Source organism: Cucurbita moschata, unplaced genomic scaffold (genome assembly GCF_002738365.1).
Source record: "Cucurbita moschata cultivar Rifu unplaced genomic scaffold, Cmos_1.0 Cmo_Scf00002, whole genome shotgun sequence".
Lineage (NCBI taxonomy): Eukaryota > Viridiplantae > Streptophyta > Magnoliopsida > Cucurbitales > Cucurbitaceae > Cucurbita > Cucurbita moschata.
In genome coordinates, this window is record NW_019268518.1 from 7522611 (window position 1) to 7543325 (window position 20715).

Below are 20715 nucleotides of genomic sequence, written 5' to 3' on the forward strand. Positions count from 1 at the left end.
TAAAACATCTTGGAAAAGAGAAAATAAAAGAAATGAGTAAAAACAAAATTGTTTTGGAGGCAGTTCTGACTTCGCAAGTGATTTCGAAGACCTCACAAATCAAAATCTGCTGCTTAGAAATGAATTGAACGTACAACTTCGGCAGTACTAAGAGCAGCTGATAAACGAAGAAGAAGAAGAAATAAATCGAAACCAGGAGGACGATCGAGATCGTGATCCTCATCAAATTGAACACTCTGAAGATGCAGAGATCGTGGCAAGCGGTGGTTATTGTCCTCGTTTCAATCTTAGCACTGCCATCTTCTTCCTTTTCGAGCTCGGAGTTGCCGCTCACGGCGGATGGAACGGTGTTGGAGCTCGACGAATCCAATTTCGATCTCGCCATTTCTTCATTTGATTACATATTGATCGACTTTTACGCCCCTTGGTGCGGCCACTGCAAGCGTCTTTCTCCGGAGGTACCTTCGTCCCCTCATATTTTCTCTTCCATTGTTCTAGATTATTCGTCGGATTCGCACTTTTAGTTACGTTGTTTTCTGTTATCATTTGATCTCCCTTTGGATACGTGGATGGGTGAACCAAAGGAATTTTTATTAAAACCTTAATATGGATGTGTAGAGCCAACTAAACAGAATCGAATAGGACTTCTAGTACTTATTTGTGTATCGAATCAGTTCGTCAATAATATGGAGGTCGTGACATATATGTTTTCCGATTGAACTGTCTTCGTAGCGATGAGGATTTTGAATATATGGATTTGTCTAAGTCGGCTTCCATCTGGTCAAATTGAGTGGCCTAATTTCATCTCCAGGAGAATCTCAATTGTAAAGAGATTTCTGATCTGGATTGTTTGTTTCTTCAGTTTTGTGGTGTGAGTTTCACTTTCAAATTCGTTATGGAATTTTCATAATATTCAAATAAAATTTGGAGGAGTTTCCTGTAAAGTTGGCTCTCACTTCATATCGAGGGAGATGATTCTTCGAAAGAGTAGAAGTTTCTTTAATAAATTTGTTCGTGCATCAATGATTCACAGTTTGTAGATTTTGACGCTTGGCTTTGGGTTACTATTACCAATAAGCTTCAAAATCTCTCTATTTTCTTCCACTGTCAACAATTTGATAGTTTACTTGTAAAGTTCTTTCCGGATGAGGTGTTCTTGGTTCTTGCTCCGTTTAGCACGGTACATTATTTGGACTGCAGCTGTTATTCTGCAGCCATTCTATTGCATGTGATTTTCCATATTCTTTTTAATGTGCTAAATGCTGTTTGAGTCTCTTGGAACTTGTCGTCGGGCTAAAGTACAGATATCGCACCCTGCATTGCAGTCTATTATGCACAAAATATGTATTATTTCTTTTGGTTAATTTTCTCTTTTATTTGTGTAGTTGGACGCTGCTGCACCTCAGCTTGCCAAATTGAAGGAGCCTATAGTTCTTGCAAAACTGAATGCTGACAAGTTTACTCGTCTTGCTAAAAAATATGACGTTGAGTATGTTATTTCCTTTTATTCACATCTTCCATGTAGTAAACAATGTGGGTTTATTTTCAACAGGCTTGGAGTTTGGTTGTGTCTCTTAGATTAGATGCATAGTTTTAGTGCGAATCTCCAAGAGACCATTTCCATTCTTAATGGGGAGTTTGCTACTGAATACCAGTTCTTCAATTATATTCGAAAGGCAAACTATGATTCTCTTCTAACAACACGAGCATTTTTTTAAATTGTAGTGCCTATCCTACAATCAAGATCTTCATGCATGGCGTTCCAGTAGACTATTATGGACCAAGGAAAGCAGAGTTACTTGTCCGTTATTTGAAGAAATTTGTTGCCCCGGATGTCTCAATTCTCGAGTCAGACTCATCGATTAATGAATTTGTTGAAGCTTCTGGGCCTTACTTCCCTATTTATTTGGGTTTCGGTTTAGATGAATCTATTATTTCTAAATTTGCTATCAAGTACAAGAAGAAAGCTTGGTTTTCAGTGGCCAAGGGATTCTCGGAGGATATCATGGTATCTTATGATTTTGATAAAGTTCCTGCCTTGGTTTCTATCCATCCAAATTACAACAATGAACGGAGCATTTTTTATGGTCCCTTTGAAGGTTGGTTTGTCTATCAACTACCACTGTCAAGTTACCTTGCATGTGTTCACATCCACGTGTCGTCAGAATGGATTGACGGAGTCAAAACCTTGTTATGCAGGATGCTATACCTAGTATGAACTGTTTAAGGGGCTAAGTTCCCAACTGCTTGAATTCTTATCTGTTACTTGTTTACACCAAGATGTCTGGTTGAGTTTTTATCCATTGCCAGGAATATCCCAATATCATTTCTTCTGTATATAGTTGTGTATATGCCCTTTAGGTGCTTGAATGTTGATTCGTCTCTCCATCATCGATATGTTATATGTATGCTAGATAAAATTGTTTAAGCCTTCCTATTTTACTTGTGCAGATAAATTCTTGGAGGAGTTCATAAAACAAAGCTTGTTCCCTCTTGTTCTGCCCATAAACTACGACACACTTAAGCTACTAAAGGACGATGAGAGGAAAATAGCACTCACAATAGTGAAGGATGAGGATGATGACCAGACAAAGAATTTGATCAATTTATTGAAGGCTGCTGCATCTGCTAATCGTGACTTGGTGTTTGCTTATGTCGGGGCTAAACAGTGGGGAGAATTTGCTGATTCATTTGGGGACAAGAAGACCACATTACCAAAAATGATCATTTGGGATGGGAAGGAGGAATACTTAATGGTAAGTCCCTCAAGAAGGCAAATGATACTGTATAGCATGTTCATTCAATCATCTACATTTAGATTTTTCTCTGTTACGATGTCACATTACTAGGACTTTGTCTGAGTGGATATGTTCACAATTTTTGTACTGCCGTAGGGTAATAAAACTTGTGACAAACCAAAGTTTCTTGAATATTTGTCTTCAAATTCACCCTGAATAGTAAACCTTCGAGCATGTTATTGTTTTTAGTTAGGAATAGCGACAAACATGCATGCATGCCCAACTATGAGTATAACTGGACATGTATATATGATAACATTCAATCACTCATGCATGTACTGAGTCTTTAATGGGTAGAAAGATTTTGAAATTAGTCGAGGTGTGCATAAACTGGTCCGAGCACTCACAAATATAAAATAAAAGATGTGTACATATCATACTGAGGTAGTTTTTCTGTTATTGTGTTTGATAGGTTATTGGTTCAGAAAGCATCATTGGGAACGACCATGCATCGGAAATCTCTAAATTTGTTCAAGGATATAGGGAAGGGAGAACTGAAGAAAGAAGAGTTGCAGGTCCTTCATTTATTGGCTTCATAAATTCAATGATAGGCACCAAGAGTGTATACATCATTGTATTCATAGTTGCAGTAATAATGCTATTCCAATACCTCACAAAAGATGATAACGAATATCATAGAGTCGATACTCCTGCTCGGGATCAGGTTGACCAAATTAGTGGCAGCTCTACCTCACAGGTTGAAAGGACCGAGTACAGGGCTGGTGACAAGGAAGATTGAATGTGAAATTTGGTGAATTAATTATTAGCATGACCTTTGAACGGCTTAGGGAAGCAGATATTGACAAGAATCAGACATAAAAGTATCTTGGGAGCCATGAAATAACTGATGAAATGTGTTTTTTGGTGATCTGTTCCCAAGCGCTTTACCCCTTGCGAAAGTCAAACTTATATTTGATGTATGCTTTTTATGCTTTACTTTGTAAAAGTTAGGTTTCTTGGATCAATCGAATTGACTTATGCAGATAGATATTGTTCATGTTGGCTCTTTTATAGTTGGAAGCATCTCATCACAGTTGATATTTTTGTAAAAAGTTAGCTACCTAAACCCATCCTTCCATATTCTAAAGGATATAACAGTCCATTTTCCCCTGATGTAGAGAAAAGCCCTCCCTCTATCAGCCATTACAATTCAAAGAAAATAACAAACCAATAAAAAAAAAAAGATACAAATAAGCAAAGATTGATGCATGTGGAAATACAGAAGCTCCTTTTCAAATAATTGTGTTAAACCGATCCTTTCAGGCCTCCAAGAAAGGAAGAGGGAGAGAGAAGCGGTAATATATTGCATCCTGATCAGTTGTTAAGCTAAGTCCCCCGTGTATCTAATCCCATGATCCGTAAAAGAATTTCAAACCCACCCCAGAAGTATACACTCTGCTTCACTTTACAACTCCAAAAGAAATGGAGCCATCCTATGAAAAAATATACAATGATGCGAGCCATACAGGAACCAAGGAATTGATTTACAGACAAAGATGATATGCCATAATTCAACCATACCCGAAGAACCTCTACATAAAAAGGATGGCAATGTCTTTGAACAAAGGATTCTCGACGCGCCCGTTTCAGCATTCAGGAAGAGACTGAGCTGAAGCAAATGGAGAAAAACTTGCAGCTGACCCGCTTATATGCAAGGGATTATGTTGATGACTGGAAGAGCCTATTATGCTTGGTGAGGTGTTGCTTGGACTCGGAATAAGCGGAATCATGTATCTTGAGTGTAAAGGTGATATGGACGGGTAACACGAGGAATATGGTGAAAGCAAATGCGAAGTATAAGATCTCTGGGAGGATGCATTTCTGAGTTCGACTGATCTCTGGGATGGAGATGGGCAGAAGGTGGATCTAACAGAATGCTGAAGGTAAGGGGTGGTAGAGAGAGAGTGGTTCCGAGATGCCGAAAGTGATCTTGATGACAGGGATACTTGTATGGCAGAGCTTGGCGGTAATGATCTCGCAGAAGATAATATTGAGGAGGAAGCGAAAGAGCTGGAAATGCTTGAAAGCAATGGAGTGGATTCTGAAGGTGGTGGATCACCGGTGCTAGTTCTTGCATCTCGCTTGCAGACCGGGCAGAAAGTTCTCCAAGCAGTAAGCCAAGAGTCCACACAGGAGGCATGAAATTCTGAAATCATTTACAATTAAACTATTTTCAGTACCAATCACAGGTGGTTAGCTAGATCATTATATATGAAACAAATGCAGGTATGCATGTAAGCAAAGTATAGCATGACAAAAGAAAAGAGAAGGAAAAAAGACGCATAACGACTACTTGTGCAATCTTGATCCTGTAAGCACAGGGTCGAAGGAAACTACTAGAATTCTTAGCTAGTTAGTGGTTGAATGGGGTGAACTGGGGTTGGATATTTGATGAAAAGAAATGAGACTTTGTTGACAAAATAACCTAAGAGATTTTCGTTGAATATATCGTAGTTGCCACAGAATCAGGTGGTAAGAAGTATTTGTGGAAAAAGAAACATGGTTAACTGCTCACGTTGAGATGAAAACATCAAGCAGTATATGGTCTCAGAGAATCATGAAGCTTCGACCTCCTTTTGAAGCCTCTGCACGTGTGTGTGTGTGTGTTTATATATTGGTGGAGCACGACTCTCTAATCTTTAAACGTAACCGGGTATGAAGTCCATGTCCACCCAAAGGATCACATTTAGTTTGCCCTATCTAACTCTATTAGTTTCTTCATAGATAACAAGGGATTTTCATATTAAGCTCGCTACATGCGACCTCTATGTACGTGCTACTTAGAGACCACAGGCCTTAGATAATGGGACTGCCCTTGTAGGCTGAAGCCTCTCTTCATATAATTAAACTGAAAATGAGCACATAACCTACTTTTCAGGAGATGACGGTCCATTAAGGGATAAAAGAATAATAAAAGGCTTTGAGGGTATGGATTGAAACCCTGGCTACTAGTCTCAGCCTCTCAGCCCTAATGATGTTTTCCTAGATTTTTTGTAGTGTCACAAAATAAGGAAGGCTCCTGTGTCAAGGAAACGTGGAGGGCAGCAATGGGGGATGGAACATTGCCTTGGGAGTTCATCACAATGATAGATAAGATGAAAAATATTGACATCTAAATCATCCCACTAAACAAAGAATCTCTCAGACATGATTTTGAAAGGCATGAGACCACATTTCTCAGGCCTTAAGTAGGAACAAGAATTCGGTGGATATGTGGTTAAGGCCTTAGTTATACTCCTTTTGTAAAGATTAAGAGCTCATTTATTATAAACTTGAATTCGCAAAAGTTGGGCCTCTGAGCTATAGATCATTTATTATAAACACACCATAACAAGGAGCATAACTAGTATTCCTATAAATGCAATATATATACATAACAATAAAATATAAATTTTAGAAGAAAAGGAGTGAACTTACTGTGATGACATTGTAGAATTCTGAGTTTTTCACCAGGAGTATAGTCCTCAAGGCATATGGCACATGTTACTGACGTACAATTATCCTCTAAAGCAGTAGTAAATATGAGGCTTGGCATTGCTTTAACTACTCGTCTGCTTATGCCCCGAAACTCTCGAGCATGAGAAGATCGAGGATGTCCTCGTCTTATTCGATGCCTATGAGCGAAGAAACAAGTAGCAAGCATTGCAGAGATTGCAAGAAGAGAAATAAAGGAGATGGCCATGATGGACCATGCAGAGTTTTCAAAGCTTGGAGCTATCCATATCTCAACGTTAGCGGAGCCTGCGTACTTCTTCAACGTCTCACCGGATGATTTAGTAACAAATACAGCATGTATTCTAATACCAGCTGAGCTCCCTGCCACTGTAAACCTCTTCAAAGTTATGACCAGAAAATCTTCAAGCTTACAAAAAACTCTGTGTCTTTGTAGAACAGTGCATAAAGCAGCTCACTTTTCAAAACATTTCTTCTTATGCATGCGATACAATGTTAACCAAATAACTGCATACCCATTAGCAGAGTAGAAAACCAAGAGAAACCTTATAATTGAAAACCAAGTATGGGCACAAAGTTTAGATTGATAAATCAAGTTTGGAAAGGCACTTGATCATGTTGTTTGGATTTTTTTTCATATTCGTTAGTCAGGACTAGCTTTTGCACAACTCAACTATCTTCATCAGTCACTTGGCCCTACTACATTTGGTCATCAAGGTAACTCGTGGGATATTAAATCTCAGTAGGTGGTCATCATGGCTTAAACTCAGTCCCTCCTTCTTGACTACTAAGCCAACCCATGGTGGTTTTGTTGTTTGGAGTCTTCTAGACAAGATCCTTTAGAAAAAGGGCTATTTTTTCCAGAAAATATTTGTCACTACTAAATTTAATTCAATATCTACACTACAAGTAAATGGAATTACTGAAGCATGCAACGCAACAGATATCCAATTACTGAAGCATGCAACGCAACAGAACCATAGTTAAAAGAAGTCATTCACTTCCACAAATGGAGAACGGGCATGAAGTTAATAGTGTAGAAAGTCATTACTCGCAATGAGGCCACCGCCATCCTTATTGTCATATACAATTGCAGCTTTAAATCCAGCCACTTGGGCTCTCCTCACTTTATCCTCGAAGCTACATCCTCCTCTAATTATAAGCGCAAATGGTGAACTATTGGTTAGAGGCAGCTGAACTTTATTTTCCAATGTGGCGCATGCATCAAGAGGATTTGCCAGATACAACACCCCAGGATCCCCCGAACTTGCTATTGTAGGAGCTGAAATCAGAAAAACCAGAACCCATAAGCAGCCTGTAGTACATATTTTTCATCTTCTCAAAACGTAATAGCTTTCCTAAATCACCTTTTACTATTTGACAGAATCTTAAACCATAAAATTAATCCTTGCCTATAGGCGGCACAAGTCACAACGACTAGTGATTACGAGAGCACAGACATTCAATCAAAGCACGCACCAGTACACAATACAATTAACACATCAAAATTTTAAAGTTGAATGGAGCAGGCAAAGGTTGAAACAGAGAGGAAAAACAAAACTAACCAAAATCAGCTTCAATGGAGTCGATCGAAAGAGTAAGGTTGGTCCCAATCAATACCACATTAGCTGCAGAGCCGCAACAACCAACCAAAAGAAGCAAAAACAAAAACGCAAGACCTGAATTCGCAGCACTCAAAGCCATGAATCCAAGAACACGAATCAGCGAGAGAGAAAAAGGAGAGGATAGAGATCGAAACGGAGAACAGATTTACGAGGGTTTAGATAAATCAATGGAAACATCAGCTTCCATCTCTCAGGAGGAAAATCTGCGTTCCTTTGATTCGCTGAGAGATACACCCTCGAGAATGAATGTGCCTGCTCCGACCACAAATCGGAAACAATGCGGAAAAAAAGTCTGATAATGATAAAGAGGATAATCCAATAAAGTAATAATAATTCTCGAATTAAAAAGAGAAAATATGGTAATTAATGATTAAAATATATTTTTACTTTTTTTTAGCGTCGGCCAGATCTGAATATTGGAAATCTGAAAATTAAATATAAATAAATAAATATATATATATATATATATATATATATGAAGAGGGTCCCTCGTACTAATTTATTATTATTATTATTATTATTATATTTTTTCTTAAAATGGCCGTACTTCCCTTGTTGCCAAGGCGATTGCTTAATAGAAATGGAGGATGAAGGTGCATTCGCTCTCACACATTTAGCTGTCTCGCACGTGCTTCCCTTCAATCAGTCCCCATCTCAATTAAATTTGCTCATTTAATATTTTTTTTGGTTAGTTAAAATAATTACTAACCAAAAAAATACGGGACAACGTCATATACTACCTCGACAAATAATTTTTTTATTTCTTTTTATTTCTTTTTTCTTTTTTTAAAATAAAAAACTGTTTTAAATTTCATTTTGTATTATTATTATTATTATTATTATTATGTTGAGTAGGAGACTTGGTCGTCTAATTTCAAATTACAAGTTTTATGTATTGTTTACTTGAATAAATAAAGTTAAATGTATATTTATTAGAGTGTTTAATAAATTATGAAGATTTAAATTTGCGAATCTAATTTTTTTTATATAATTTTAAAAGTTACGATAAATTATGTGAAATTTGAATTATTCTATTACAAAAAGAAATGAAAAAAAAAAAAACTATAATTGCTGTCGATCAGCACAGAGATTTTGTCGCCCACTATATGCCACGCACTATCTGGATTATGGGATAGTTCATTGATATATAACATAAATCAAATTACAAAAGCATTAAAAAAAAGAGAAAAAGAAAGCTTGTTTATTCTTTTATTTTATTTTATTTTTTTTGTTAGAATTCCGCTTCTAATTTGTTAATGCATAATTAACGTAAACGATTTTCTTTATTCCTTTTTTTCACTTATTTCTCTAATTTCTCTAATAATTTAAGAAGAATTACATGACTACTTTTATTGGTTACTTAGGTAAAATTTTAAGAAAAGAATATTGGCATTTTGATAATGTTGAGTTTGATTTTAAGTGAAATCAATTAAGAATAATTATGACTTGAGGAATCTAAATTAATTCATTAAATTTTTTAATTTTAATTAATACAACTTTAAAAAAATTGTCTAAATTGAGTTTTTTTATAATTTAATATTTCATGATTTCCTGTTTTTTTTTTTTTTTTAATTAAGTTAAGGTGTATATATATATATATATTTAAAAAAAAAAAAAAGGAATGGAGAGTTGGGATACAAAAAATGGTGGGTGATGGTGTTCATCATGACTCCTTTGGCTTTCACTTCGTGTCCTCTTCTTTTTTGAAATTCCATTATTTAGATATTTATTGTAAATGAAAATAATTGGTCCAACACACCCTAAAGTACTATTACACACAACAAAACAAAACATAAATCCAACCCAAAAACAATATTTATCCACGTTATTATAAACAAATATCGATTCTTTTCCCCTTATGTTCGTTAAGGAGAGATTTTCGCACCTTTATAAGAAATATTTCGTTCTCTTCTTCGATTGATATGAGATTTCATAATTTACTGTCTACTAGCAGTGAGCTTGAACTACTCCCAATAGTATTAGAGCCAGACATCAAGTGGTGTACTAACGAGTACATTGCACCTTTAAAAGGGTAAAGGGTGAGATTTCACACCAGTTAGGAGGGGGAATGAAACATTTTTTTACAAGAATATGAAAATCCCTCCTAATAGATGCATTTTAAAACCGTATGACTAATGGCAATAAGTAATAGATCAAAGCCGACAATATTTGCTATTGGTGGGCTTGAACTATTACAATCTTGAAATAATACCGCTAAAAAAACATTTATAAATAATAGAAAAAATTGTTGGGTACTAATTTATAAGTAGATGTGGAGTGGTAGCTGAACAACCCTAAAGTCACCTATTAAATCCATCTAATCACACACACTGTGCAAGACAGAGAGAGAGAGAAGAAATTTGGAAATTGATGATATCGTAGATTACAAAAACATAGTGGGAAGGCGTCACATGTAAACGAACAATTAATTATAAGAGAAATAAATAATACACATAACAAACAACACACTGATTTCAACTCCTAATTTGACGTAATTCACAAACAATTCCAGCGCTCTAACCCAATTTAACAATTAAACAAACCCCATTTCATTATCCATTTCCGATTTAACCCATCACTTCAACAAACACACACATTAATTAAACTAAACAAACGTGTAATTCAACCATCCAATAACGCCCCTCTGCGGCGGAGGCTATGGCCGCATTTTACCCACCGTTGCGGTGGTTTAGCAGATCGAACGAACTCCTCCCCCTTCTCGGACGATACACGATGGATTCCGATACGCCGCAGGTTCGTTTGCAAGAAGAGTTCGGATTCAAGAATCCGAATCGGTCGCTCAGGCTTCTCGAAACCGCTTTGCCATTGCTGCCGCTGTTCCAGAGCTCGGCAGTCGGGTCTTGCTCAGCTGCGGTGGCGGCGGAAGGTTCTTTGGAGCACTCGACGAAGGCGTCGAAGAAAGGATCTCGCTGTGAATTTTGGCGGTTTGATTTCCTCCAGTCGTGAAATCCGAAGCGCTTGGAGGACGGCAGAGTGGTGGAAATGGGAGGCAAGGGGAGGAGAGAGGTCAGAGGAGAGGCGGAATCTAGCCGAAGCCTCGCTGGAGACTGTTTCTTGGGGATTCCGGGTAAATATTCCCAGGAAAAGGGAATGCTGCCGGAGAATGATCGGATGGGAGTGGCGGCGGAGAGCGGAGAGTCATCGGGAAAATAGTAAGAACCGCGAGAGGAGGAGGAGGAGGAGGAGGAGGAGGAAGGAGAAGAAGAAGAGAAAGAACGAGTCCGGCGAGAAGATTGAAACATCGCCGCTAATTCTCTCCGATTCTTCACATTCTCTGTCTGAGAATTCGGGGAATTTGAGAATTTGAGCACACAAACACAAACCCACTTCAAGTTTCTTCAGAAATTTGTTTGTAATATATATATACCTGAATTATTATTATTATTATTATTATTATTGGGTTTTTTTTCCTTCTAAAATAAGCTTCATTTTAATTTGTTTGTCAACGCTGGTTTGTGTTTTAAGTTAATCTTAATTTAGTTTATTTGGTATCAATATATCTTTGTTATAGATTCAAATTCACTCCATTTTATTAATTACAAAAAAAAAAAAATAATGATTAAAATTTCGTGATTAGAATAATTAGTGAGGCATCAAATAATCCCATTCAACACATTAAATTCGTTACTTCAAACAAAATAATACATCCAATAAAAAAAATTTGGATCTCATAATTAGTTATTTTTTCTTTATTGACATTTCTAACCATGATTAAACTATAAGAAACTATGAGTAATTATCACGAGAGACAAATTTAACTACTCACCCAAAACCCACGTGTCAATTTCCCATTGGTCAACGGTACAGATGATGCTCTTCAATTACTGATTATTTATTATCGTTAAAATAATAATAATAATAAACATCAAGTAAAGAGGTCAAAAGATTTCATTGAGATTGAGAATTGTCCAAAAAAAAGAAAAAAAAAGAAAAAAAAAAAACAAGTGGAAGAGACAGAGCAGATCCGTATCCATCATGTGGTGAAGCCATGGTTTTCTCGCCCTACATTCCGCTAACACTGCACTTCTCTCGAGGCTCGGCTCGGCTCCCAGGATTCGCACCGGAGATGGACTCTGCGGCGGAGAGATATCCTCTCTTGCGGTGGCTCACGGCGGTTTTTTTTTCTTTTTTCGCTGTGAACTGAATATTGGGGTGGGAATATTAAAAAGAGAATATTTGGTATATTTGAAATGTGTATGGAAAGGTAGGTATTAATGAAGAAGAGGAGATATTTGGTATATTTGAAATGTGTATGGAAAGGTAGGTATTAATGAAGAAGAGGAGACTTCCAATATGGCCCCATAACACACAATATTAGGTCGTTGTCTCATCTCTCAATCATCTCTCAATCAACCCAACTCATACAAAGACACTATACACGTACCTATTGACTCACCAGTTTTATGAACGGATCCAACTTAAATAGTTTTGCTATAATATCTACAAATGGTTCTTACATAACATAATGTCAAATCACTCGGGAAGTGAAATTTTATCTATGCGTGATTAGATTCTTAGATAGCTTAGTGGTAAAAATGTTATCACGTAACATAGTGATGCATCTGTCTTGAAAATGACCGAGCTTTTTCAGTACTCTTCTCATCCACACCTTTTGACAATAATAAGAGGTAGCTACCACAAACCCAGCTTTAGTAGTGGACAAAGTAACTACATGTTAGTTTTTTGGAGGGTCAAGACATAGCTTCTTCACACAGTAGAAACACATGATTAAAAGTGGTTTTCTTGTCATCTTCATCATCTTCGGCATAATCACTATCATTGTATGTTGTCAGCTCTCTATTATCTTTATTTCCCTTTTGCAACTTACAAATGCAACTCAGTACAACCATCGAAAATAATTTTGTTCTTATAACTTTGACTTTTCTTTCAATTTTTAAAAAATGTCTCGTACCAATAGAGACAATGGCCCTCGCTTGTGTACTGGTGATATTTCTGAGTCCAATAGGACTCGACGACGATCGTATAAATGGTGTAAATTTATTGAATTTTAACATCTTTAGTTATGAAATTCACGAACTGTGTTAATGGATCATTCTTTATTTTTAAGGCTGATGGTCGTAAATTTTTTGGATTTTAAATTATTAAAACTTCCAAGGCATATGGGTTAGCGTTATTTGTCGATGAACGATTGCAGAGTTGGGTGAGAGACTTAGAAAGCATTTCAATTCAAACCAAACCACTTCCGTTATCTCCCTCCTTCCATCTCCCATCCGCCATGGATAGACACACCACTAACTAAATCAGCAATCTGGAAATCCCACTCTCAAATCTCAGATCTGTCGAGTTACTCCTCACACTTCATTTCCCCTATTTCTTGTGATCTTCTTTGTCCCTCCGAATTGGGCAAAATTGAATGAACTCCACTCTGTCCTGTTCGAGTTAGAGGAGCGCTAGATTGCTGGGATTGGATGATTGAATATGTGAATGGCTCAGTACAGGCAGTCGGGGACGGATAGATATGGACCAAGGGCTCATGATGCGCTCCATTCAACTAACAATGGCGTTGCCGATCACGTTGCGGTGGGAATTCGTACTACGCCGTATAAGCAGGCTAGGGTTCGTAGGGCAGCTCGCCCCGATAAGGGCAGAGGGATCTCGGTTGGGGCAATTATATTTGCTCTCTCGCTTGTTCTTGTCCTCACCGTTTTAGCTTATTACTATTTATTGAGGGACACCAAAGGTCTGTTTTACTTTCTCCTCTCTGGTTTTTGAGTTTTTATGCGGCGAAAAAAACATTGTAAGAAGGTAGGAGAAGAGCTTGCAACTTGCAGTATGGAATTGGAAATGATATCAGTTAGTCCTCACGCACGTGGCAACACTTTCTATTCCCCAACCCCATCCCCCTCCCCCCGACGTCCATACCTAATGGTCACTTTGAAATCACTATTTTCTATCCCACCCAGTTTAGTATGTGTTTGTTGCAGAGGATTGCTTAGTGAACTTATGTGCAATCCAGATGTTAAATCTTTTGAATAATGGTCTGTTTGTTTAGCCACGTTTTTTTGCCGCTCCAATTGTTTTGTTTGTATAGTTGATTTCTGTTAATTTCTAGTTACAGTAATCCTTATGAAATCTTGGTAGCCTTTAACTGATTGATAATAAATTGATGCAGAAATTAGCAATTCCAACGCTGAGGATGATGACTTCAAGAACGACCCTGATTTCCTTGCAAATGTTACTCGAACAGAGACAACCAAAGTCAGGTTTGGTAAAGGTTTAGTTGCACATGGCCGTGACTCAAGGTATTGGGATGGGGATGATCGAAGAAGGGACCAAGATTACAATGAGGATGCAGTGGAACATGTGCCTACTACCAACAAGGATACTGACAAGGGTGATGTTCCAGCAAAAGTGAGTGAGGGCCACAGAGAATCACTCCTTGAACATTCTCATGGACTATACAATGAAGCTGGGCGAAAGGAGCTGAGGAAGTATGAAGCTGAGTATGAGGCTTCGATAAAGACTTCAGGTCAATTGGGAAAACATGGAAATGAAGATGACCAGGTAGCTGATGAAGATGATTTGGAAAATTGGAATGACATTATTGACACAGATGATGAGTATGATAATGGAAGTGATAATCAAAATCCTTCTATGGATGAAGACAGTGATACAGAACACGAGAAAGAGGACCAATCTGATGCAGCACGTTCGACAAAGGAAGACTCTGGGAAATCATTTGATGTTGTTGAGACTGGAAAATCCCTCAATGATGACCATAGGAAATCCCTCAATATGCTTAATGGAGAAACCAAGAATTGGCAGGATGGTGAAAAAAATGTTGAGGCTTCCAAACATTCATTGGACAAGGATTATACGTCAAATTCCAAAAATTCTGATGCGGTTAACAAAAATTCCAAACATGTTAGTGTCACTAATGGTCAGCATACAAAGAGGTCAAAATTGTATCTGAGAAAGAAACCAAAGCATCGAAAATTTTCAGGTACTGCTTTCTGATAAATTGGAGGGTTTAATGTATCGTTTGTAAAACAGCTTCTTTCTAGATTTGGAGTCCATTTAACTTAGCCATATGCATCATGGGCAAGTAATGTTGATGTGCATTAAACTTAGCTTTAGTATTATACGTAGATGATCGGACGTGACATTTTACTTTTCTACTTGTTTGATAGGATCTAAATAAAATGTTCTGTATAATGATATTTTGAAACCCCAACTGGCAGGTTCGTCATGTGAGATGAAGTTCTTAAACTCTACGGCACAAATTCTTGAACCTTTAGAAAGTAAAAAATTTGTTAGATTTACTTTGCAGTACATTGAGACAGAGGAAAAGCCTAGCAATGAAGAAAAATGGATGCCTAGATTTGCAGGGCATCAAACATTGCAAGAACGTCAGGCAGCATTCTATGCACAGGATCAAAACATAAGTTGTGGCTTTGTGAAGGGTCCTAAGAGTTTTGCAAGTACGGGATTTGATCTGGCAGAAGATGATTCCAATTATATCAGTAGATGCCACATTGCCGTAATCTCCTGTATATTCGGGAATTCAGATCGCCTGAGATCACCAACTGGAAAATCGGTATAATATATATATATTTTTTAGTTAGGAATTTCAAGTAGCACTTTGCATATAATGAGTTAAATTGAAAAACGACAGATGATAGGTCCTGATCGTACAATGTACTTTTACTGCTTATCCATGATCAAACTATTGTCCAATGCATATGATGGTCTCATATTATATGTCATTGGTCATATATCACAGAATTGGAAAGCCATGCTTCTAAGGAAACTGGGTGACTACTTTTATAAGATAGATCTTGAGATGAGTATTCATTCTTTATGAAATTCCAGCTTTATCATGATTCTCTCAATGTTCTCTTTAATTGCATCTCCCGTGTTTTCCTTCCCCTGTTGATTTCTTTTCTTTCCTTGTGAACATCTTTTCCCGAATTAGCTTGTGCATGTGTGCAAGTCAAGGATCTATGAGTATGTGCTCCCAGTAATCTAATATTATTCAGACCATATGTTTCTTTTGAAATGGTAGACTCTATAGTTCAGTCCAGTTTGCCTCTGTTTCAGGTTACTCGTTTTTCAAGAAAAAATGTCTGCTTTGTTATGTTTATGGATGAAGTTACCATGGAGACTCTTTCATCAGAAGGTCAAACAGTGGATAGAATGGGTTTTATTGGCCTATGGAAGATTGTTGTGGTAAAGAATTTACCGTACACTGATATGAGAAGAGTTGGGAAAATACCAAAATTATTGGCACATCGAATTTTTCCTTCGGCAAGGTGAAAATGCAACGATGTAAAACTTGGTGCTATTATCCTTACCATAAACTCTGCTGAATTCTAATCTAAATAAATGGTTAGTTTGTGTGGCCAAGATTCAATACTTTTATCTAATATTTTGCCTACTTTTCTCAGGTATTCGATCTGGTTGGATAGTAAGTTGCGTCTTCAATATGACCCTCTCCTCATCTTGGAATACTTCTTATGGCGAAAAGGAAATGAATTTGCCATTTCAAATCACTACAACAGACATTGTGTATGGGAAGAGGTGGCTCAGAATAAGAGATTAAACAAGTACAACCATAGTATCATAGATGAACAATTTGCATTTTACCAGGCTGATGGATTGAAGAGGTTTAATGCATCAGGCACAAACAAGCTTCTTCCCAGCAGTATGTTATTAACAACCTCCTCTCTCGTTATTTTTAATTTTTTTTGGGAGTAGATTGCACGTAATTAGTGATCCCGGTTGCTCCATTCTCATTTCATTGACGTGAGTTTTTTTTCTCTGCCGACAAATGCAGATGTGCCTGAAGGATCTTTCATCATTAGGGCCCACACTCCAATGTCTAATCTGTTCTCTTGCCTATGGTTCAATGAAGTCGACAAATTTACTCCCCGAGATCAACTTAGTTTTGCATATACATACCAGAAATTAGTAAGGATGAATCCTGGAAGACCTTTTTATCTTAATATGTTCAAGGTGAGCAATCAATTTTCAGTACAAATTTATTAGCAAAGTGTCCACATGTGGCTTGTCCAAAAATTGCTCAATATGGAACCTTGTTGATTTAACAATTTCTTCAACCTGTTTTTGTAGGACTGCGAGAGACGAAAAATAGCGAAATTGTTTCGTCACAGGTCGGATGAGAAGCGAACTGTTCAGGAAATTGCAATTGAGTAAATGTGTTATATATATTTTTGAGGTTGCTGGTTTTGACATAATTCGCTTGGCCATACACTTCCTTGAGTGCTTAGTGAATATATGCATATATCGCCCTCTGGTCCGACAGTCATGGACTCTCTGCCTGCCAGTCAAAATACTCCATCAAATTTTGTAATTGAGATTTGTGGATTTTTCAGCTATCTTATCCCAACAAATTGTTGAACAGAGTTGGACGATGCAGTTACTACTAAGCATCTCCATGGAGGATGGCAGGGAGGTGGTCTAGTGTTTTAGTAATGCCAATTTTACTTTCTATTCATTGCTTCTTTTGGTGGTAAGGGAAAGCTGTTCTAAATTCATTTGTACCATTTCTGTGACAATATAAATGTGTAATTCTATATACTTTCAAGCCGATTGATACAGAGTTCAGTCAGTTCATTTGTTCATTCGAAACTGTTTGCTTCTTTTGCAAGTTTGAGTTGAGCTAATGATATACGAGGCTTTTGGGAGAGTAAAAATATTCTTCTATTTCCAAAAACAAATAGGTTACAAGAGGATATATCCCCATGTCCAAGCTCTGAGCATCCTGCGAAAGCTATGAAAAAACAGAAGCTTTTTGAACACCTTCATTATCACTACCACACTCGCCATCACCGCCCACACAATTTGTGAAAATTTTGTGAAAATATTAGAACAGTAGACATTGTTGATGAATATTTCATTTGTTTCTTCCTCATATTTGCTGTTGTTGCAAACTGTCCACCCACACAAGAAATGTGACATGGTATGATGATTTGGGCAATGCTAGAACGAATTTCTATTAAATCAAGAAAGAAGTGTAGAAAAAGTGGGGGAGTACATGAGTGAAGTATAATCAGTATGTATGTAAATGGTCCTTCCAACTTGCTATGCCAAGCCATTCTATGAGCCACACATCCCTCAGAAAGTCTATTTCTTTGTGAATACGAATGAATGATATGATATAGTATATATAGAACAATGGGTCAAAAATTGCAACCCACGAAGAGGTTCCTAACAGAAAAAATGGGACTTCCAAATCATTTTCCTCTAAGAAACGAGATTGATTACCGTCTGTAGTCCAACCAGGCTTGCATTCCCCTTCAAATCTATCAACAATGTTCACGATCACAAAGCCAGTGGCTGCCGTACCTTTCCCCAAGATTTGTGCACAAAATGTGACATGATGATAAGAGTGAATTCATAAATGGCGGCAAGTTTAGTCATGACTGGCTAATCTTATCACAATGATGTTTCACGCTGAAGTGGCATGGCTTCGAGCTCACGACCATCTTCTACGTGTTTAGAATGTCGCATCGAAAAAGATGGTGTCGTTGAAGAAGCTGTAATGAAACAAAACTTCAAATATGAGATGTTTTGAAACTGATATGATATTAAAACAATGGAAGGAGGAACTGAGGACCCACCCTCAACCATATCCTTTGTTCTGTGAAGAAGAAAAGTACCCGCGAGAATCGTCACAAAACCACACATCTGCGTGAAAATTTGAATTGCTCCCTGTCGATCCCAATCCTGAGGGGAAGTTAAGGAACAGGCTAATCAGCGTCAACAACGAAAATTTATCCCGATGTGTCAAAAAAGTTTTAAGAATAAACATGAAATATAATTAAAAAGTGCAACTTGCATGCCTTTTAGAAGTATAATAACGAAAAAAATGATAGACCCCTAAATACTATTGAAAACATATATTTACAAATAATGAAAATAAAGTCCCTATCATTTCATCAAGTCCTTTTCTTTTTATTTCCAACCGCCTGAATTTTTTTGTTCCAATGAATCATAGATAAAGTTAATTATTTGATTTGAAAGCAAGAAAAAAATCGAAACAGCAAGGAACATAGTCATAAAAACAATTATTATATTGATTCCTATGATAAGGCAAAAGATGATATGGGTTCAATGTGTCATTCGTCATTATTATTCTACCAACTGATTAGAATAGTTACAATCGGTATCAGAGAAAATCAAGTGCCCCACTCCACATTAACAATTGAAGGCTTATTGATTTGTTCTAGAAAGGAATGAGGCATGTCGTAGGAAGAAATGTGAATCTTCAGTCGTATTTCTCCATTATTTGCTATTGATACGATATCATCTAAGCTAGACCTAAAATTGGGTCATCACCAAAATCTAAGAGTGGGAAGTACATAAGACAAGTTGGTGTTCTGAAGGCATTCTTCTTTACGCAGGGAATTGGAATGACCAAATTGGACATGGGCATCTGAGTGTCCTATTCATCGTTTTTAGAAGCACCAATTAATGCCAGCTTCAAGGAGTGTCTTTTGCTAGAGAAGAGTTGGAGTATCTAGGGAAACATCGTTTTAGAACGGGGAGCGGCTGCAGAATAGCAGAAAGTGAACTCAATATTGGATTGGAACTTTCTGGCTTGAGTTCTTTCAACTACAACCGTTACAGCTCAAGAGAAGTACCTTTTTCCATCCACACTCCGATGGAATCAGTTGGGGTCATTTTCTTGGAACCTATTTGCATTGCCTTGTGTTCGATGGAACTGGATATTTCTTATGGTTGTTGCTACTGTTAGGATTGCACAAGTACATGCTGGATCTAGATGAAAGAACATGAAAAATTAAAGAGAGAAAACACAAACATGAGGAATAAAAGGGAGAAGACACAAGGAGAAATATACGTGGAGACACCGAAAATTGGAAAAACTCCATGGCAGCTATGGTTTATGGTTTATTTGATAGATAACTTCCAGTAGCTATAGATGAGATAATCCATGAAAAAAACTAAATCAGAGAATATAAAATTCTATCCAAGAAACTAGATAAAATTCTATCTTAGAAACTAGATAAAATTCTATATGAAGAATTTTCTAAAAAAAATTCTATATCCTAAACATTAGGCTCCACAACTTAACAATTCTCCCACTTGAAAACTCATCCGGTTAACCTAAAAAATTCATTGTCAAAAAATTTTCCTCGTTATAGTTTAGATTACATGTTTAGAATCATTCAAGCTTGACTTGATCAATATTGCTTGTGGAGTGATTCGAATCTCAAACAAGTTTTTTTGTCTTGAGATATTTGATCAATAAGGTAATCCGAATCTTACTTTCCCTTGGGGTGATTCCATATTACATAGAGACACCGAAATTTGGAAAAACTCCATGGCGGCTCAGATTTATTTGATAGATGACTTCTTGTAGTCATAGATAAGATGATCCGTTAAAAAAAAAACTAAATTGGAAAATAGATAAGATTCTATCCTAGAAACTTTCTAAAAATTCGATCTTAGAAACTAGATAAAATATAATGATAGACCCACTGTGCATTATAATACCTACATTAGAAGAGTAAAAGGCAGTAAGGAGAGGGAATTAAAGTACGCAGGGAACTGGCGGCATTGATAGACGAGGAAGCATAGTTTGGTGCTTCTTTACATGAACAAAGGCGCTAGTAGTGGGCCTAAAGGAACTGGTTAGTTATGATGAGTATGTATGAAAAGGCAGGAAAGGATAGGGAGGATTTACTTGAATCAAAAGCTATTTTGGAGAGTCAGGGACACTGGAGCTTCACTGTGACTTGGCAGTAGAAGTTTCTCTGTTCTATTAAGATAGTTATCACAAACTTGAGAAAAAAAAAAAAAAAAAAAAAAAA

General features: G+C 37.0%; 5 protein-coding genes across 7 annotated transcripts in view; 2 read left to right on the forward strand and 3 right to left on the reverse strand.

The window, feature by feature from the left end:
* Positions 1-37: 37 nt before the first annotated feature.
* Positions 38-3795, forward strand: LOC111459596 (protein disulfide-isomerase 5-2-like). The gene is made up of 5 exons (XM_023102583.1): positions 38-458; positions 1386-1489; positions 1726-2099; positions 2452-2756; positions 3211-3795. Exons 1-5 carry the CDS (start codon positions 243-245, stop codon positions 3535-3537), a joined length of 1326 nt encoding a protein of 441 aa, XP_022958351.1. The 5' UTR covers positions 38-242; the 3' UTR covers positions 3538-3795.
* Positions 3796-3999: 204 nt separating this feature from the next.
* LOC111459586 (receptor homology region, transmembrane domain- and RING domain-containing protein 2-like) lies at positions 4000-8175 on the reverse strand. The gene is made up of 4 exons (XM_023102572.1): positions 7817-8175; positions 7303-7533; positions 6216-6620; positions 4000-4944 (listed from the first exon to the last, which is right to left on the reverse strand). Exons 1-4 carry the CDS (start codon positions 7953-7955, stop codon positions 4385-4387), a joined length of 1335 nt encoding a protein of 444 aa, XP_022958340.1. The 5' UTR covers positions 7956-8175; the 3' UTR covers positions 4000-4384.
* A 2060-nt stretch (positions 8176-10235) lies between these two features.
* LOC111456137 lies at positions 10236-11241 on the reverse strand. Its single transcript, XM_023097915.1, has one exon. It carries the CDS (start codon positions 11137-11139, stop codon positions 10546-10548), a length of 594 nt encoding a protein of 197 aa, XP_022953683.1. The 5' UTR covers positions 11140-11241; the 3' UTR covers positions 10236-10545.
* A 1736-nt stretch (positions 11242-12977) lies between these two features.
* Positions 12978-17509, forward strand: LOC111461074. The gene is made up of 7 exons (XM_023104532.1): positions 12978-13598; positions 14031-14861; positions 15100-15455; positions 15959-16170; positions 16306-16562; positions 16695-16873; positions 16991-17509. Exons 1-7 carry the CDS (start codon positions 13343-13345, stop codon positions 17072-17074), a joined length of 2175 nt encoding a protein of 724 aa, XP_022960300.1. The 5' UTR covers positions 12978-13342; the 3' UTR covers positions 17075-17509.
* A 340-nt stretch (positions 17510-17849) lies between these two features.
* LOC111462845 (probable magnesium transporter NIPA4) overlaps positions 17850-20715 on the reverse strand; it is a 6351-nt gene continuing 3485 nt past the window's right edge. For 2 of the 3 annotated variants that reach the window (XM_023106629.1, XM_023106620.1), the window contains 2 exons: positions 18502-18607; positions 17850-18417 (listed from right to left, as the gene is read on the reverse strand). In XM_023106629.1, coding sequence (XP_022962397.1) covers positions 18317-18417; positions 18502-18607 — 207 coding nt within the window. In that variant the 3' untranslated portion in view covers positions 17850-18316. The remainder of the gene's footprint in view (positions 18418-18501; positions 18608-20715) is intronic. The other variant, XM_023106639.1, reaches the window with a different exon arrangement.

Bases quoted from the DNA above. Each gene is read 5' to 3' on its own strand.
- LOC111459586 (XM_023102572.1), bottom strand. From the start codon at position 7,955: ATGGCTTTGAGTGCTGCGAATTCAGGTCTTGCGTTTTTGTTTTTGCTT. The intron at 6,621-7,302 runs GTAATGACTTTC...AGAGGTTTACAG, and splicing joins TGGCGGTGGCCTCATTGCGA to TGGCAGGGAGCTCAGCTGGT. The intron at 4,945-6,215 runs GTAAGTTCACTC...AAATGATTTCAG, and splicing joins AATTCTACAATGTCATCACA to AATTTCATGCCTCCTGTGTG.
- LOC111461074 (XM_023104532.1), top strand. From the start codon at position 13,343: ATGGCTCAGTACAGGCAGTCGGGGACGGATAGATATGGACCAAGGGCT. The intron at 13,599-14,030 runs GTCTGTTTTACT...AAATTGATGCAG, and splicing joins TTTATTGAGGGACACCAAAG to AAATTAGCAATTCCAACGCT. The intron at 16,171-16,305 runs GTGAAAATGCAA...TACTTTTCTCAG, and splicing joins CGAATTTTTCCTTCGGCAAG to GTATTCGATCTGGTTGGATA.
- LOC111459596 (XM_023102583.1), top strand. From the start codon at position 243: ATGCAGAGATCGTGGCAAGCGGTGGTTATTGTCCTCGTTTCAATCTTA. The intron at 1,490-1,725 runs GTATGTTATTTC...TTTAAATTGTAG, and splicing joins GCTAAAAAATATGACGTTGA to TGCCTATCCTACAATCAAGA. The intron at 2,757-3,210 runs GTAAGTCCCTCA...TGTGTTTGATAG, and splicing joins GGAAGGAGGAATACTTAATG to GTTATTGGTTCAGAAAGCAT.
- LOC111456137 (XM_023097915.1), bottom strand. From the start codon at position 11,139: ATGTTTCAATCTTCTCGCCGGACTCGTTCTTTCTCTTCTTCTTCTCCT.